Here is a 16,736-nt window from a genome sequence, read left to right on the forward strand (position 1 = left end):
TGTTGTAAAAGATGGAACTATAATTATCCCTATTTCACTGAGCTGAAAACTGAGGCTCAGAGCGTTAGTACTTTGCCCAAGGTCACACGCTTGTTGGAAGTCATCTGCTTGTGGGATGTTGGGACCACCTTCCCACTTGACAGCTGGAGAGTCAGGTTCTGAAACTGGCAAGTGGGTGCTGCCCACAGGTAAGGCTACCCGGGTTGGCCGCTGACCCTGCTCCTTCCTGCTCTGGTTAATTCGTGGGTGGCAGCAGGAGTCTGCCTCTCCCCAGTGTTGAGGCCAGTTGGCTCTGGCTCAGCGCACTGTGATCCTTCACGTTTCTTCTCCTTTCTGGGTCTCTCTTTCCCCAGCCTGTGAAATGGGGCCACCAGTACGTACCTCCCAGGGCTGCGGTCAGGAAGGGAGGCGGCCGGGGCAGGGCTCGCGAGGGCGGTACCAATTGCTGGTGGCTCCCTGCCCCGGCCCGCGCGCCCCCCACCCGGCCCGCGCCTCCACACCGCCTCGGCGCGCAACAAGCGGGCGCTGCGGTCCAGGCGCCCCCGTCGCCCCTCTCTCTCCCTCCCGCGCGAGGCCCCGGAAGCCGGGCCGCCCCGCCCCCGCGCTCTCACCCCGGCCCCCGCCCCCCGCCGGAGCCCCGCCCGCCTTCCGACGGGGGTGCAGCTCCAGGAAACGGCGCGCTCGCCGCTCAGCGCTCCAGCGACACGACGCGCCCCGGACGACCCCGCCGACGCAGCCAGACCACCCAGCGGGCCCCAGCGGCGGCGGCGGCAAGAGCGGCTCCGGGTCCCGCGCCTCGGACCCCTCCCCACGGACGGGGCGGGCGGTGCCGATAGGAGCCCGGAGGCCATGGGGACCTGGGCCAGGCCAGCGATCGCGGGCCAGCGGGAGCCCCGGGTCTGAGGAACGGGCGGCGGAGGCGGCAGGGCCATGACCTCGGTGTGGAAGCGCTTGCAGCGCGTGGGCAAGCGGGCCGCCAAGTTCCAGTTTGTGGCCTGTTACCACGAGCTGGTGGTGGAGTGCACCAAGAAATGGTGAGTGGGAGGGAGGCCTGGGGCACTCCCCAGACTGGCGGGGACCCCATCCGGCCTTGGGGCCTGAGAATCCTGCCCCCAGTCCAGTGACCAAAGACGCCGCCTACCCCAGCTTAGGCCCTGGTGACCCGGGCACAGAGAAGTGCCGCTGCAGCTGTGGCATCCCCGGAGCTGAGGGTGTGGGCAGCCTTTGGGGAGCGGAGGGCAGGACTTGCGACCGGAGAATCTGTCTGGGCCCACACTTGCCTCAACTGCACTCAGGGCTGGGGGAAGGGAGGCCTCCTGGTTTTGGCCAGAGGGATGGTTCAAGGTGGCATCAGAAAAGGGAGCAAGTTTTGCCGGTCTTCGGGTGGAGGGGCTGGGACGGCAAACACCATGGCCCTAGTCCAGCTCAGAACAAGGATGTTGCCCCTTCCTCCGCTGCCCATTTGTTGAACCAGAGGAACCACCCGCCCCTTCAGCCGGAGTGGGCGCTGGGAGGCTGGATCCGGCTCCACAATATCCTTAAAAGGGGAAACTGAGCGCTGGGAGGGATGAGGAGGGAGGCGGGGAGCAGCTTAAAAGGGCCTGAGGACTTAGGAGGTTGTGGGTCGTGGAGGAGAGAGCCTGGGGAAGGCAAGGTGGTGGGGTGCAGGGAGGTAGGTGAGGGGGTGCAGGACCCCCCAGCCCAGACTGCCAAAGGACCCGGGGCATCTCGTTCACATTCCCCCACCCGCAGCTGCCTGGGCCCCTGCGTCACACCCTAAATATACGTGCTTGCTAGTGTCAGCTTCCCCTGGCTGGATTAGGGCACAGCTGTGGGGGCCTCAGCCGCCAGGCGGGGCTAAATTTAGGCTCCCAAGTGAAAGCACAGGAAGGGACCAGGGGGTCCAAAGGGAGGGGAGTGAGCAGGAGGCCTGGGGTCCTTTGGGCAGCTGTCATATCCCTGATGTTGCCTGGGCCAGCCAGAGGGTGGTTCACACCACTCAGCAAGGCCCAGAAAGGACGGGCCGGCTGGGGTAACACAGCACAGGGCTGGAACTTGAACTCTGGCCTATGGCTTCTGCCTTCTGCCACAGCATCCTGGGTGAAGACAGGGGGACGCTGGGCACGGTCCGGAGAGGTGGCTGAGGGTGTGGGCACTGTCAACGTGTCTGAGTCACAGGCGGCGGGCAGGGCCTCCTGAGCTTTTTCGCCTGGAGCCCCGGCTAGGAAGCTGCCTCTGCCCAGGTCACGGCTCCCCAGGAGGGCGTGCCCAGCCTGAGTCAGGCTGCCTAGCCAGGCCCTGCCCTCCCTAGGCTCTCACTGTCTTCTTCCCCTTTCTGGGAAGTCCCCATGGCTGCCCTTAGCCATCGCCTGCAGTCTGGGGTCCAGGAGAGGCACTTGGCTCCAGGCTGGAGGGCTCTAGACTCAGCTGTGTGCCCTTGCCTGGCCCCTAACCTCTCTGGGTCTCGGCATCCTCAGGGGCTGACAGGAGAGCCAGTTATCCTGGCTCGGCCTCCAGAGGGGCAGTGCGCTGGGTGAACCTGAGCGTCCTGGCAAGGGACAGGGTACAGGCAAGGAGGGCTCTTACGCTGCCATCTGCCTGATGATCCTCTAACCATCCCCACCCTCCTGGGCAGCAGTCGGCCCCTCCAACGCAAAGGGGCCCTCTTCCTTCCAGGCCCAGCCACGTGTCTGGGACTCGGCCCCGCGCAGCTGACACTCTCCTCTCGCTTTGTCTCTGTCTCCCCTCATCTCTGCCTCTCCTCTGAGTCTGCCCTGGCATATGCTGTTTCGGCTTAGATGCCACCTTCTAGAAGTCTTCCCTGGTGCCCCTTGCGAGAATTGGGGGCCCTGCAAAGCAAAGGGCTGGGCGTGGAAGGTCCTGGGAGGGTATCGAATGACAAGCTGACCCTATGCCTCTCTGCCTACTTCCCAACCTCTGCCCTCCCCTCCCGACCTTACACCCACACCCCCATCCTGGGACCCTGGCACTTGCCATCCTCTCTGCCTGGAGCCTTCCTTCTCCAGACCCTCCTGACATGACCCATTCCCTGCCCCAGAAAGGTCTTGCCTCTCCTTTGCTTGGCTCTGCCCCCAGATTGGGCTGGGGTAATAGTATGCACTCTACAAATATTTGTGAGTGAATGGGCTTCTTTTACTCTGAGGCTGTCTCTCTGTGTCTCTGAGTCTGTGTTTCTTGCAGGGTACTTGTGTTTCTGTTTGTCTCTGTGTGTGCCTGTCTCTCTGTATGACTTTCTTCATACTTCCTGCTGACCCACAGGCCTTTGCCCTCTGGCCCAGGCCTCACCCTGCCTCAGCAGCCCCACCCTACTCCCTGTGGCCCCAGATAAGGGGCTGTCTGGGCCCTGTCCTGGGGGAGGGGGATGTGGGCAGAAGGGAGACTGGAGGAGATAGAAAGGCCGGGTGGGCCTGACTGAGTAGCCCCCTCTCCCCGCTCCGCCTCCCAGGCAACCGGATAAGCTGGTGGTAGTGTGGACCCGGCGGAACCGACGCATCTGCTCCAAGGTGAGGGAGGATGTCAGCTGGGGGTCCAGGTTGGGGGTGGGGCCAGTTGGGGGGGGTAAGTGGGTCAGGGCTGAGGGGTGAGTGGAGTCAGGTTCAGGTTCAGATCAGAATCCATAGAAGGGAGAGAAAGATGGGGTCAAGGTTGGAGATAAGGGCAAGGGGTGAGGGGGAGAGTTAGGATTGGGGGCAGGACTCAGACTGCTCATTGTAGGCCCACAGCTGGCAGCCGGGCATCCAGAACCCATACCGGGGCACCGTGTTGTGGATGGTACCTGAGAATGTGGACATCTCTGTGACCCTATACAGGGTAAGTCTCTAGCCCTCCTGCACAGATGGGAATGAGCCGGTGATTGCAACCCTGGGCAGCCACAGGAGGCCCCTGGTGCGTTATCCATCCAAATAGAAAAGAACAGAGGGGTGAGACCAAGAATCATGGCAGGGGGCCTATTCAGTGTGAGTGGCCCAGGAGGTCTCCTTGGAGGAGGTAGCATTTAGCCACCACATGAAGAGAGCTGGGATCAGGAGAAGCCGGGGAGCATACCTGCCAGGAGGGCTCAACATGTGTGAAGGCCCCACACAATCACCTCCTGAGCCAGCACAGGCTCTTCTCCCTGCCCTGTCCCCGCCGCAGCAGCCTCTGTACTCACCGGTGCCCCCTTTTCCCAGGACCCACACGTGGACCAGTATGAGGCCAAAGAGTGGACGTTTGTTATTGAGAATGTGAGTGGCTGGGGCGGGCTGGAGCCTGGGGTCTCGGGGACTCTGGGGCAGCACTGATGCTCCTTCTTCCTGCCCCCAGGAGTCCAAGGGGCAGCGTAAGGTGCTGGCCACAGCCGAGGTGGACCTGGCCCGCCATGCAGGGCCTGTGCCTGCCCAAGCCTCACTGCGGCTGCGGCTGAAGCCCAAGTCGGTGAAGGTGGTGCAGGCCGAGCTGAGCCTCACTCTCTCTGGGGTGCTGCTGCGGGAGGGCCGCGCCACGTGAGTGTCCAACTGCCCTCCTGGGCCCTAGTCTATAACCTCTGACCGTAGCCCTCACCCCTGATTTCTGACCCCCAGGGATGATGACATGCAGAGTCTTGCGAGCCTCATGAGCATGAAGCCTAGTGACGTGGGCAACTTGGGAGACTTTGCTGAGAGTGATGAGGAGGATGCTAATGGTCCAGGGGACCCGGACGCGAGGGTTCGTGTCCTCCAGCCAGGTGGGCTCACAGCTGTGGACTGAGATCGCCAAGACCTAGGGAGGGTGGAGGATGACCCGGGCCAAAACCCACTTGCTCTTTTGGGGCAGGGCCAGCTTGTGCACGCCCAGTGGTCGGAGCGCATTGCCAGGTGGTCCCAACCTGCCCAGCAGCCCTGATTGTCCTGCAGAATGGGTTTCCAGTACCTCCCTGTGCCCCTGGCCCTCTCCTCACCCCTGAGTACCTGCCTGCCCACGTACCTGCCCCGAGACAGCTGGGCCAAAAGCGCAGAGAGGGGCTGCAGTCCAGGCTTGCCACCCCTCACTACCCAACCTCGTCCCTCCCTTTTGCTTGTTAAGGCTTTTTTTCCCATCTGTCCTTGTTGGTCCTGTCTCTCTTTTCCTCTGCACCTGTGGGCCTGTCTCTTCTCGTAGGCCGGGGCGGTTCCCTGAGGCTGGGGCGTTTCCCAGGTAGGCCCAGCATTCTAGTTGTGGGCAGGGGGTCAGACCTGCAGGGCCCTTCCCTGGGCTGACCTGCCCCCAACGCCCCACCCCCAGATACTTCTCGGGAGCTGAAGACACTCTGTGAGGAGGAGGAAGAAGGCCGATTTCGGCCCCGGCAGGCAGGTGAGGCCCAGGCTGGGGTTGGGACGGTGGAGACTGGACCTCCAGTCACAGGGCCCAGGCCTCAGCATCCCCCTTCCTTCCCCCCAGCTGCCAGCCCTTCTAGTGCCGAGGATACCAGCCCAGCCCCTGTGAGTGCCCCTGCGCCCCCAGCCAGGGCCTGCCGGGGCCAGGGGTCAGAACCAGCTCCTGTAGCAGGGGGCCAGGTGGGGCCCAAGGCCCCAAGGCCCCCCGGAACCCCACCAGAGACAAGGTGAGCTTTGGGGTCAGCCCCAGTGCCCCCCCCCGTCTACTCTTAAGAAGTTGCACACCCCTTGCCAACCTGCCTTTCCAGGGTCCCAGCAATCTGAGAGGTGGGGGGCGCTGAGAGCGGGGGGCCAAACGAGCCCCTGCAACGCACCCTCCTGCTCTCTCCTCAGGTCCTCAAGACAGCCAGGCCAGGACGCAGCCCCCAGCCCGGCCCCTCGGCTCCGGAAAGGCTCTGATGCCCCCTGGCCCCCAGTCCCCCAAGGGGGACATGAGGCCCCCAACGCCTCAGGAGCTCCCCCAGCAGGCGTGAATTCTGCTGTGGAGACCCAGGCCTGGGCAAGCCCTCAGAAAGGGACAGAGGCCCAGGGAACCGGGCTGGGCCCAGGCATTGAGGACAGAGATTCCAGCAACTCTTTGGAAGGGCAGAAACCCAAGGTTGAAGAGGGGGGCATTGGGGACAGGCCAGAGGCTAGTGGGGTGGACACTGAGCATGGGTCAGGAGTCAGAGAGGTGAACAGTAAGAGGTCAGAGGTCAGAGCTGGGGAGGCTGAAGAGAGTTTAGAAGTTGGTCAGGTGGATGCTGAGCAGAGGTCAAAGGTGAGACATGTGGACACTAAGGGACCAGAGGCTACAGGGGTGACATCTGAGGCAAGCTTCAAGGGAACTCCTGAGGCTCCTCCAAGGGGCTCTCAGGGGAGGACAGGGGTCAGGACCAGGGAAGAGGCTCCCACTATCCTGAGCCCACCCCCAGCAGAGCCGGCAGGGCAATCCAGGCATCTCAGTGACCTCAAGGGGGCCAGGGCTGCTGCGGGCCAGGAGAGAGAGGGTGCAGAGGTGAGGGGTGGAGCCCCTGGTGTTGGGGGGACAGGCCTGGAGCAGGGCCCCTCTGCTGGAGCAGCAAGCGCCAGGCCCCAGGTGAGCCAGTACCAGGTGGCCCCACCAGCAGCTGACCAGGGGGTGATGTCCAGGGATATGAGGGTCTGGGAAGTAGAAACTGGGGATTTGAGGGACCTGGGAACAGAAACTGGTGTGACAGAATCAGAGTTATTGGGGACCCAGAGAACAGAAGTGGGTGGGTCAGGGTTCCCCGAGATAGAGACTGAGACAGCAGAAGTGGAGATACTGGGGACCCAGGAGACAGAGGCAGTGAGATCAGGGGTCCTGGAGTCAGAGGCTGCTGAGATGGCAGAGTCTGAGGAACTAGGGACCCAGAAAACAGAAGTCAGCGTTTTAGGGGTCCCAGGGGCAGAGGCCGGGATGGCAGAGTGTGAGGTACTGGGGACCCAGGAGACAGAGGCTGTGGGTACAGGAGTTCTGGGGACGAAGACTAGGATATCAGAGATTGAGATACTAGGGATCCAGGAGATATCTGGGGGTTCACGGGTACTGAAGATAGAAGCTGATACAGCAGAATCTGAAATATTGGGGGCCCAGGAGACAGAGATGGGGTGTTCAGGGGTCTCAGAGATAAAATTTAAGATAACAGGGATGCAGGAGACAGAGTTATGGGGTTCTGAGGTCCCAGGGATCGAGACTGAGACGGCAGAAGCTGAGATACTGGAGACCCAGGAGATGGCAGCTGGGGGTTCACGGGTCCCAGGGATGGAGACTGAGACACTGGGGACCCAGGAGACAGAGGTTGGGGGTTCAGGGGCCCCAGGGACAGAGACTGAGACATTGGGGACCCAGGAGACAGAGGTAGGGGGTTCAGGGGCCCCAGAGACTGAGACATTGGGGACCCAGGAGACAGAGGTGGAAGAGTCACAGTTCTCAGGGCCAGAGGCTAGAATGGCAAAGGCTCAGGCTTCTGGGGCCCAGAGAGCAGAGACTGGACTCTGGGAGACCCTCAGATATGAGGCTTTAGGGGCCCCAGTCACAAAGCATGGAATTTTAGGGTCCCAGGGAGCAGAGGCAGAAACTACAGTTTTGAGGGGCCAGGAGGTGGAGGCTGGGACTTTGGGAGTTTCAGAGGCCATGTCTGGGGTTTGGGGGGCCGAGGAAGCAGAGACGGAGGTTTCAGGGGCTTCAGAGAACCAATCTGGTATTTTTGAGGCCCAGGAAGCAGAGGCTGGGGTCTCAGGAACCGAGAAGGGAAAAGAAGCTGAGGGAAACCTCCCAGAGGCCAGCCTGATGGAGGCGCAGGTGGCCAGTGGGGCAGGGGCTGGGGTGCCCAGGCCCTCGGGGGCCTCTTCCCCAGAGGAGCCTGAAGAGGACAGGAGGCTGCCGGGCAGCCAGGTAGGGATGGGGGCCGCCGAGGGCCCAGTCTGCTGCTTCCCACTAACCTGGGCTGAGCTAACGGCGGCTCTGCATGGACCCACCTGGCCGACTGGGGTGGGGTGGGACAGGAGCTCAGCTTCAAGGAGCCCCTCACCCCCTCCTCTCTGAGGGTGCCCTGGCTCCCCCGCCCTGTCTTCCCTGGGTTGCGTGGAGCGGGATGCCCCGAAAGCTGAGTTTCTGGGCTGACCTTGAGGTGTGGCTGCTGGGGGGCCTCTGATATTGCCTGGGGGCCACTGACCTTTTAGGTGACCTTGGTAGATAACACTGGAGCTGGAAACCCTTTTGCCTGACCCTAAGGCCCTGGCCAGTGGTCCGTGGTGACTCCTGCAAACCCAGAGCTGGAGCTGTTTTGTGCCCAAGGGGCAGAGGGCACAAGTCCCACGTCCACGTTCCCTAAGCCCATCCCTGTGTCCCCAGGCACCACCCGCCCCGGTCAGCTTCAGTCAGTCCCTGCTGGAGTGGTGCCAGGAAGTCACCGCCGGCTACCGTGGCGTCCGCATCACCAACTTCACGACATCCTGGCGCAACGGCTTGGCCTTCTGTGCCGTCCTGCACCGATTCCACCCGGACAAGATGTGAGCTGCCAGAGGGAGTGGAAATGAATGGGGGAGGCTGCCAGGAGGGGAGGGTGGTGTGAATCCAGCCTCTGATCGGCGCTCTCTCTGCAGCGACTTTGCCTCCCTGGACCCACTCAACATCAAACAGAACAACAAGCAGGTGAGACAGGGTGGGAGTGGTGCCTGGAGGGAAGGAGGATCCAGAGCCAGGCCTAAGCTAAGATTTAGGTTCCTTGTCCCGTCTGTGTGTAGGAGAGGAATCTGTGGGCTTCATGGCCCCAGCTGTGGCTTTTGGAAGTTCTGCCACTTAGTTACCCTTTTGGTCTTTATATTTTTCGTTTTCCTGAGTTTAGCTTTGTTTTTTTAAAGCATATTTCCACCAGATGGTTTTTCCCAAAAGCACCCCGTTTGGTGTGCAGTTGCTGGGTAACGCAGGGGCGGGCCATGTTGCTAGATTTCCCCCAATAGGAAGGTGAAGGCGTTGTTGGCAAACCCAGGCGTGCCAGTCGCAGGGACCTCCTCGTCGTTCCGGGGCGGGGCGGCAGGGTCGCTGGCTGACCGCCGCCGTTGACCCGAACGAACGCACCGTCCCTAGGCCTTTGATGGCTTCGCGGCCCTGGGCGTGTCGCGGCTTCTGGAGCCGGCGGACATGGTGCTGCTGTCGGTGCCCGACAAGCTCATCGTCATGACGTACCTGTGCCAGATCCGCGCCTTCTGCACGGGGCAGGAGCTGCAGCTGGTGCAGCTGGAGGGCGGCGGCGGCGCCGGCACGTACCGCGTGGCCAGCTCCCAGCCGAGCCCGCCCGACGAACTGGACACCGGCGGCCTGGCGCAGCGGCTGCGCGAGCACTGGGCCCAGGAGCCCCAGGAGGCCGCGACCCGCGCGGACGGGACGGCCCCCGAGGCGGCCTCCAAGGACCGCGGGGCCGAGGCGGCCTCCAAGGACCGCGGGGCCGAGGCCGCCCAGGAGGCGCGCTCCGTGGAGGCCCCGGCAGACGGCCCTGGAGCCCGGGCATCCGTGCCCCCGACAGAGGGGCTGGTGAACGGGATGGAGGCGCCGGGCGCCGCGGGCGGCGTGAGGCTGCGGCGGCCGTCGGTCAACGCGGAGGCCGGGCCCGTGCCCCCGCCCCGCGCGCACGGCTCCTTCTCCCACGTGCGCGACGCTGACCTGCTGAAGAAGAGGCGCTCGCGGCTGCGGAACAGCAGCTCCTTCTCGGGGGACGACCCGGACTCGGGAGCTGCCGGAGCGGCGGCGGTGAGTGCCCTCCAGCGGCGCGGGGGTCGGGGGAGCAGGGCAGAGCAGGGGCGGGTCTTGAGGGACCCCAAGGGCAGGGCTGGCGCGGGGCGGGGGGCGGTGGCTTCAGGGCGGCCGGCCTCTGCAAGATGCGGGTAGGCGTCTGATTTGAGGCACCGGTGCTGCGGAAGTCCCGCTCGAGGACGAGATAGCTCTGCCAACTCCTCAGCGGGGGCGCCAGTGCCCAGGCCGGCGGCCCGGCGCCAATCTTTTTTTTTTTTTTTAATGAATTTGTCTATTTATTTATTTTTGGCTGAGTTGGGTTTTTGTTGCTGCGCGTGGGAGCAGTGCGCGAGCTTCTCATTGCGGTGGCTTCTCTTGCTGCGGAGCACGGGCTTCAGTAGTTGTGGCTCGCGCGCTCTAGAGCGCAGGCTCAGTAGTTGTGGCGCACGGGCTTAGTTGCTACGTGGCACGTGGGATCTTCCTGGACCTGGGCTCGAACCTGTGTGCCCTACCTTGGCAGGCGGATTCTTAACCACTGCGCCACCAGGGAAGTCCTGCCGCTGGCTTTTGCTGACAGCCTTGGCCAAGATGCAGGCTAGTGATTTTTAACGCACGGCAACCAGTTAGTGGAATCAGGCTGTAACAGGAAGTTCCCAGAAGGTTCCGTGTAGTCAGCGCTCTTTATGGACTGTTAAGTGGGTTGGGGCGTTTCTTTCCCTGCTGGTGGTGCGGGGTCTACCGGCAGCCACCACTTTCCTGTAAGCTGGGAACAGGGTTTCTATACTCAAGGGAGCTCTCCAGGGCCTTCCAACCCCAAGATACTCTGACTTGGATCCTTCACTCCAGACACTGGAAACCAGTTTCCTCTCTTCTCTGATAATGTAAAGTTGGAGATGGGAGACTCTGCTGGGTGCCCATGTTCCCCCATCCCTTGCAGGTCTCAGGTCAGCCTCCCAGGGTGTCTCATGGTCAATACACTAAAGAGGAGATGGTTCCAGAGAGGGCAGGGATTTGCTCAAGGACTCACAGCCACTGAAGTCCCGGCCATGGGCTTTCCAGCAGCACCGTCCTGGACAGCAGGGGCAGCTCTGTCAGGCTGCTTCAAGCCTTCAGCTGTCCAGGCATGACCCCTAAGTTCTAAGGAAAAGAGGGAATAAATTGGGAGAGGCTTTTTGGAAGAAGCAGCCACTTGAGCCAGGCTGATAAGACGGGCAGCTTTTCCCAGGTGAAGAATCGGAGGGCTGGTTCTCAAGAGGTGGGACCTCACAAGTAAAAATGTGGCAGCAGGAAAGCTCAGGTCTCATTTAGGGAACTGCCAGCCACCTCCCTTAAGGTCCGCAGGCGGTGATGAGGCTGGCCTGGAGAGCGGGACCCCTGAGTGCAGGGTCAGAGGTGCAGCATTGAGCCTATGAATGAGAAACAGGAAGGGCATTAGAGGCACCCATAGGAGCTGTGCTCTCCTGGCCTGTGTTGGCCTCTGGCCAAAGCTGCCTTAATGTGTCTCAGTGGCTCTTTATATGTTAAAACAGGAGGCTCCATCTTTCTGGGCCCAAGTCCCAGCGTCTGGTCCTTCCAAGCCAGGCCCCCCTCCAACCCTTGTCCCACAGGAGATATATGACCCATGGGGCTGGAGGGGATGCTTCCTCATTGGCCACTCCCATCCCCCATGCGTACAGTAGGAGGACGTAGGGCCTGCCCCTGGCCTTGTGAGCTCCCAGAGACCTGGATGGGATGAAGTCAGTCACCTTGAAGCTGGAGCAGGGCTGAAGCAATGCCATGAGGAGGGCAGGGTGCCTCTGCTGTGGCCCAGCAAGGCTTCCTGGAGGAGGGGCCGCACATGAGGGTGTAGAAAGGGGAATTTGGGTCAGACATGAGGAAGCGTTGGAATTCCCATCAAGGCTGCCATGAGTAAGCTTAGTTGCTGCTGAGGTTGGGGCTTCTCCACTCCTGCATCCGCCTGCCCTATTGGTTGAGCACTTGCTTCATGCCTGGTCTGCCCCCTCAACCCCTCAGCAACTGCTCCTTCTAGGAAGGAACAGTTACCCCCTTTTGCAGGTGGGAATGTTGAGGCTCAGGGATATGAAAAGATAAAGGGAGGTGATACTGGTGTGAACCCCGGTTCCGACACTGAACTCTAAAATGGCGCCCTCTACTGGGCCCAGCACTATGAACTGGCTGTGTGACCTTGGACGAGCCACTTAATCTCTCTGTGCTCTTTTCCTGAGGATGAGAAGTAAAGACATGAAAGCTTTTTGCAAAGTGGCATTGAGGTACTCCTGCAGTGTGTTGTCAAAAGAGGGGAACTGTGAGGGACTTCCCTGGCAGTCCAGTAGTTAAGAATCCGCACTTCCACGGCAGGGGGCCCGGGTTCGATCCCTGATCGGGGAACTAAGATCCCACATGCCGCACGGTGCAGCCGAAACAAACAAACAGACAAACAAACAAGCAAACAACAAAAAAGAGGGGTACCCCAACCTGAGTGTACTCTGTTAAAAAATTTTGTTTTAAAAAGGGCGGGGGGGGACTGTGTTTTTCCCCAGATGTCTTTCTGGAGCCCTGTGTCCTTTACGTACAAGGACACAGGCCCAGTGCGTGTGACTGGGCCAGAGGCAAACAGCAAATTGGTGGCCAAGCTTGGGAACAAACTTTTGGATTAGACAGCCCTAGGCCTGGGCCGGCCCTGTTTGAGTGTCATTTCTGACCCTCTGTTTCCTCATCCGTAAAGTGGGGATGGTAACCTTCCCCGCCTCACAGTGTTCTTGGGAAAACTAAATGAGTCGATGCACGTACAGCACCCAACACACAAATAGATGCTTAATGCGTATCAGCCGTTACAGTTAACCGGTGCGCCCTGAGTGCATTCTCTGGACCCCAACCTGTCTGCAGGGGCCGCTGCTGCTTAGGGAGACAGGCGTAACCCACAGCTGTGACGAGGGAGGCCCTGGGGGCTAGGGTGGGAGTCGGGGAGGCTTCAGGAGGCCTGAAAGTTAGGGAGGGAGGAAGAAAACCCTGTGAAGGGGCCCCTGGAGGAGGTGGGGCCGAGCTGGGTCAGGAAGGTCGACTTGGCGTCCAGCTGCCCAAGACAGAGCCCGCTCCAGGCTGAGGAAACAATTTGGGGAAGCGAAAGTCCACCACTGGGGCCGGAGGGTGGCATCTGGGTGGGGCCCGGGGCAGTAGGAGTTGAGGCTGGATCTGCCACCAGGTCGTGGCAACGAGGCTGGGGGCTGAGAGTGGGTGTGAAGAGAGTGACGCCATCGGGGGCGAAGGTTTAGGGAGACCCTTCAGTTGTGGCTTGAGGGTAAAGTCAGCAGGCAGGGCGTGGGGGGAGGCTGGTGAAGAGGCCGCCACCTACCCAGGCCAGAGAGGAGGGCCCCTGAGCAGGGGACGTCCAGGGCTGCCTCTCAGAGTTGTAGGGTGGGGTGGACTCAACACTTTCTCCCCACCTCGTGACCTGGAAAGGTGGCCAGAGCAGAGCCATCAAGGGGGCCTGGCTATTAGCTGAGCTGAAACTTGGGGGCCCCCAGGGCTGACAGTGCCAGCAAGTTGCCAGGGGCGGGGCACATGAGGGGCCAGCGCTGCCCTTCCCGGCTGAAATTGGTAGGTGCAGCTGCCTGTTCTGTTCCAAGTGTTATTCGGCGAGCACAGCATTCTCTAGGTGTGGGGACTGAGAAGGTGGGAGGGTGCCCCGTTTGGCCAGGAGACGGAGGTACTGGTTGCCACGTCAGCTCAGCTCAGTGTCACTGTGCGGGGCCCTGGCCATGATGGAGATGCTGGCACTAGGTGACAGAGTCTGAGGTGACCTGAGGGAGATTCATGGGGGAGGGGGCAGAAGGGGGAAGGAGAGGCCCCAGCTGGGCCCCTCACAGCCTTTCACCCCCGACTCACAAAAGCCCTGTGAGGCCCCAGAAACGAGGACTGTGAGGCTCGGCCAGTGGGAGAGGACTGGCCCAGGACCACAGGGCCAGGGGTGGTGAAGGCCTTTGCTCTAGGAGGTGCTTCCCCAGAAGGGATGGAAGTAGAGTTCTGTGCATGCAGGACCTCGAAGCTGCAGGGCCTGGAACTGAGGTCCCCCCCTCCCCTGTGTGAGTGGGGCTCCGGCTGGCCCCAGGGCAGGCTGTTGGGGAGCCTCCAAGCCCTTACTGGCCTCCTCCTCCACAGGAAGTCGTGAGCCCTGACCCCAGCCCTGCCCCACAGCAGGCCCCTGGTGAGTAGTTTTGAAGGGGTGGCGACTCAGCTGAACTCAGGCTGCTCACAGATCCTGAGCTGGGGACCTTCTGGGGACAGATGTCAGTTGGGGGTGCCTTAGCCTGGTATCTGTCCACAGGTGGGAGTCCCCCATCGGAGGAGCTACCCCCAAGCCCAGCGGAGGAGGCTGGGCTGGTAAGGAGGGCTGAGGTGGGAGGAGTGACGGGTGGGCTTCCTAGGCAGGGCTTGGGCTCAGCCCACCCTGTCCCTTGCCCCTGCTTTCCACCCCAGCAACGGTTCCAGGACACAAGTCAGTATGTGTGCGCAGAGCTACAGGCCCTGGAGCAGGAACAGAGGCAGATAGATGGGCGGGCGGCCGAGGTGGAGACGCAGCTGAGGAGCCTCATGGAATCAGGTGGGGCGGGCATCTGGAGTCCACACCCCAGCACGTGCCACCACGGCTACCCCACCCTGCAGCTCTTTCTGACCCTGGGAGGAGTGGGAGGAGACAAGGCTGGGGTCATCTCCCCATTTACAGCCGGGCACCCTGAGGCCCCCCGGCCGGGAAGCAGCTTGCTGGAGGCGCACAGCTCAGGTTTCTGAGATGCCACAAGGGAGCAGACACCATCCCCCACCCCCAGCCTCCCTGCTGCTGACACAGGGGTCAGTGGCAGGCCTGGTGACTGCCCTGGCCCGATTCAGGTGCCAACAGGCTGCAGGAGGAGGTACTGATCCAGGAGTGGTTCACACTGGTCAACAAGAAGAACGCTCTCATCCGGAGGCAGGACCAGCTGCAGCTGCTGTGAGTGTTGGTGCTTCCCCGTCCAGGCCCCACCCCTGCCCACCCAGGGCCGGCAGAGCAGATGGAAACTTAACTACTCCAATTAGAACTGTTCACTGCTCTCTTCTTTCTCTGAATTTTTTTTTTTGAAGAAATTGCTCAACCATCTTAATTTTTTCCCTAATTTCCTGTATAAAGTGTATACTTCTTAAATTGGTACTATTTTTATGAATGAGAAAATCGAGGCCCAAAGAAAAATGTGGCAGGTCGGTGCTGAGTGCCCCAGTTGGACCCTGTTCCTTTACAGGAAGGAACACTGAGCCTGAGAGACAGCTGAGCTGCTCTCCTGAGTGGCTCAGGAGCAGTTCTGGGCTTCATGGCCTTTATAGCCCCGCGTGGTGGAAGTGGTTTTGCCTCCCTTTTACATCTTGGGTCACTTTTCAGAATAATTTTAGTCCAATACTTGCTGCTTATGAATAATATCCATCTGAATAATCCTTCTGGGTTGTTTCTTATTTGTTGAAAAGGGGGTGGGATGAGGGGAGGAGACAATATAAACTCCCAGCAGCTGGGGAACAGGTGAAACAAGAGGGACTTCCCTAGCGGTCCAGTGGTTAGGACTCCGTGCTTCCACTGCAGCGGGCCGGGCCGGGGTCTGATCCCTGTTGAGGGAACTAAGATCCCGCATGCTGCCCAAAAACCAAAAACAGAAGAGATGATTCCAAGCTGGGACTAGGGTATAGCTCTGACCTCCGTCCAGCCATCTATGGGAACTGGCGGTGAGGTGGGGGGCGGGGGTGCCAGGGAGCGTTCCGAACCCTGGGTGCTCCCTGCCATTCCTCTCTCCCTGACCTGGCACCCCACCCCCCCCAGCATCGAAGAGCAGGACTTGGAGCGGAGGTTCGAGCTGCTGAGCCGGGAGCTACGGGCCATGTTGGCCATTGAAGGTGGGAGATGGGGCCCGGAGGCCGGGGACCAGGACCGGGCAGGGGCTGGCGCCTCCTGACCCTCAGCCTCCTCTGCCCTCAGACTGTTTGAAAACGGCCGCGCAGCAGCACCGGGAGCAGCTCCTGCTGGAGGAGCTGGTGTCGCTGGTGAACCAGCGCGACGAGCTGGTCCGGAACCTGGACCAGAAGGAGCGGACGTGAGTGGGGCCGGGATGCGCTGGGAGCTGGGAGGCTCCAGGGGGGCTCTCGGAGGCGTGCTCGGTCTGGACCCCGGGGGTGGCCTGCCTGTGGAGCCCGACGCTGGGGCTGACTTGAACCCGGTCCCTCCCAGCGCCCTGGAGGAGGACGAGCGCCTGGAGCGCGGCCTGGAGCAGCGGCGCCGCAAGCTGAGCCGGCAGCTGAGCCGGCGCGAACGCTGTGTGCTGAGCTGAGGCCGCGAGGGCCCGGACGTTTTCGCCCCTCCCGGTCCGTCCAGACCGCAGCTTTTCTCCCCGTCGCGCCCGGTCGCCGCTTCGGGCCTGCGCTCCGGAGGACCGGACCCTCCCCGATGCCGCGCGTGGCCAGTAGGGGCCGTCGTCACCCTTTACCAGGAGGGGACGCGCGGCCCTTCAGGCCGCGACGGACAGGGGCGGCTGGGCGTATTTATTAGTCCGTGTGAGTGTGTGTGCGTGTGTTCGTGCTGGGCTGCGGGGTCCCAGGCACGCCCCCCAGAGCCCCTGCCCGAGGGCAGGACCCGGCCGGCCAGCACCGAGGGAGAGGGACGGCTCTTGAACTGCCACATCCCCGCCCTCCCCCGTCTTCCTGTTCCTCGCGAGCAATAAAGTTAGAAAGGCCAAGCCAGTGCTCCGGGGCTTTCTCAGGGCGACTGGGGCTTTCAATAGACGGAAGGGGGTGGGGTCTCGGCGGATAAGATTGTCTGCGATCCTTACTGGGGCTGTGTGGAGTTGAGGTTCTCAGATGCTGGAGGAGGCGAGACCAGAGGCTTGAACTCTGCCTTCGAAGGGTGATGGGGTTTGGGTTGTTGATCACTGTAGGGAAGTCCCATTTCGAAAGGAGACGAAAACAGTCGGCGGTGTTGCCCGTTTTATTTTTTATTAACACATTCCCTGAGGTCCTCACATCCATCCCTTCCCCTCCCACCCCCAGAGGCTTCCCCAGCCACTCCCGATGGCTTCCTC

At 61.6% G+C, this 16,736-nt stretch overlaps 1 protein-coding gene across 3 annotated transcripts; it reads left to right on the forward strand.

Moving 5' to 3' along the window:
• Positions 1-597: 597 nt before the first annotated feature.
• On the forward strand, positions 598-16,129 carry EHBP1L1 (EH domain binding protein 1 like 1). Of its 3 annotated transcripts, none has more exons than XM_082844143.1 (19): positions 598-1,034; positions 3,467-3,524; positions 3,736-3,831; positions 4,191-4,244; positions 4,324-4,502; positions 4,581-4,723; positions 5,260-5,328; positions 5,416-5,578; positions 5,745-7,809; positions 8,269-8,426; positions 8,520-8,568; positions 9,004-9,663; positions 13,804-13,849; positions 13,970-14,025; positions 14,122-14,245; positions 14,533-14,632; positions 15,485-15,558; positions 15,641-15,755; positions 15,890-16,129. In XM_082844143.1, the coding sequence occupies exons 1-19, from the start codon at positions 931-933 to the stop codon at positions 15,987-15,989; spliced, it is 4,413 nt and encodes a 1,470-aa protein (XP_082700269.1). In that variant the 5' UTR covers positions 598-930; the 3' UTR covers positions 15,990-16,129. The 3 variants fall into 3 exon arrangements, with proteins under 3 accessions (XP_082700269.1, XP_082700270.1, XP_082700271.1); XM_082844144.1 differs by having other exon boundaries at positions 5,745-6,009; XM_082844145.1 differs by lacking the exon at positions 5,745-7,809 and having other exon boundaries at positions 5,416-5,456.
• Positions 16,130-16,736: the final 607 nt, after the last annotated feature.

The sequence above is a fragment of the Leucopleurus acutus genome (genome assembly GCF_964270905.1).
Source record: "Leucopleurus acutus genome assembly, chromosome: 8".
Classification (NCBI taxonomy): Eukaryota; Metazoa; Chordata; class Mammalia; order Artiodactyla; family Delphinidae; genus Leucopleurus; species Leucopleurus acutus.

Excerpts from the sequence above, each read along its gene's own strand:
- EHBP1L1 (XM_082844143.1), top strand. The coding sequence starts at position 931 with ATGACCTCGGTGTGGAAGCGCTTGCAGCGCGTGGGCAAGCGGGCCGCC. Across the intron at positions 8,569-9,003 it reads TCAAACAGAACAACAAGCAG|GCCTTTGATGGCTTCGCGGC; the intron begins GTGAGACAGGGT and ends CACCGTCCCTAG. Across the intron at positions 14,633-15,484 it reads CAGGACCAGCTGCAGCTGCT|CATCGAAGAGCAGGACTTGG; the intron begins GTGAGTGTTGGT and ends CACCCCCCCCAG.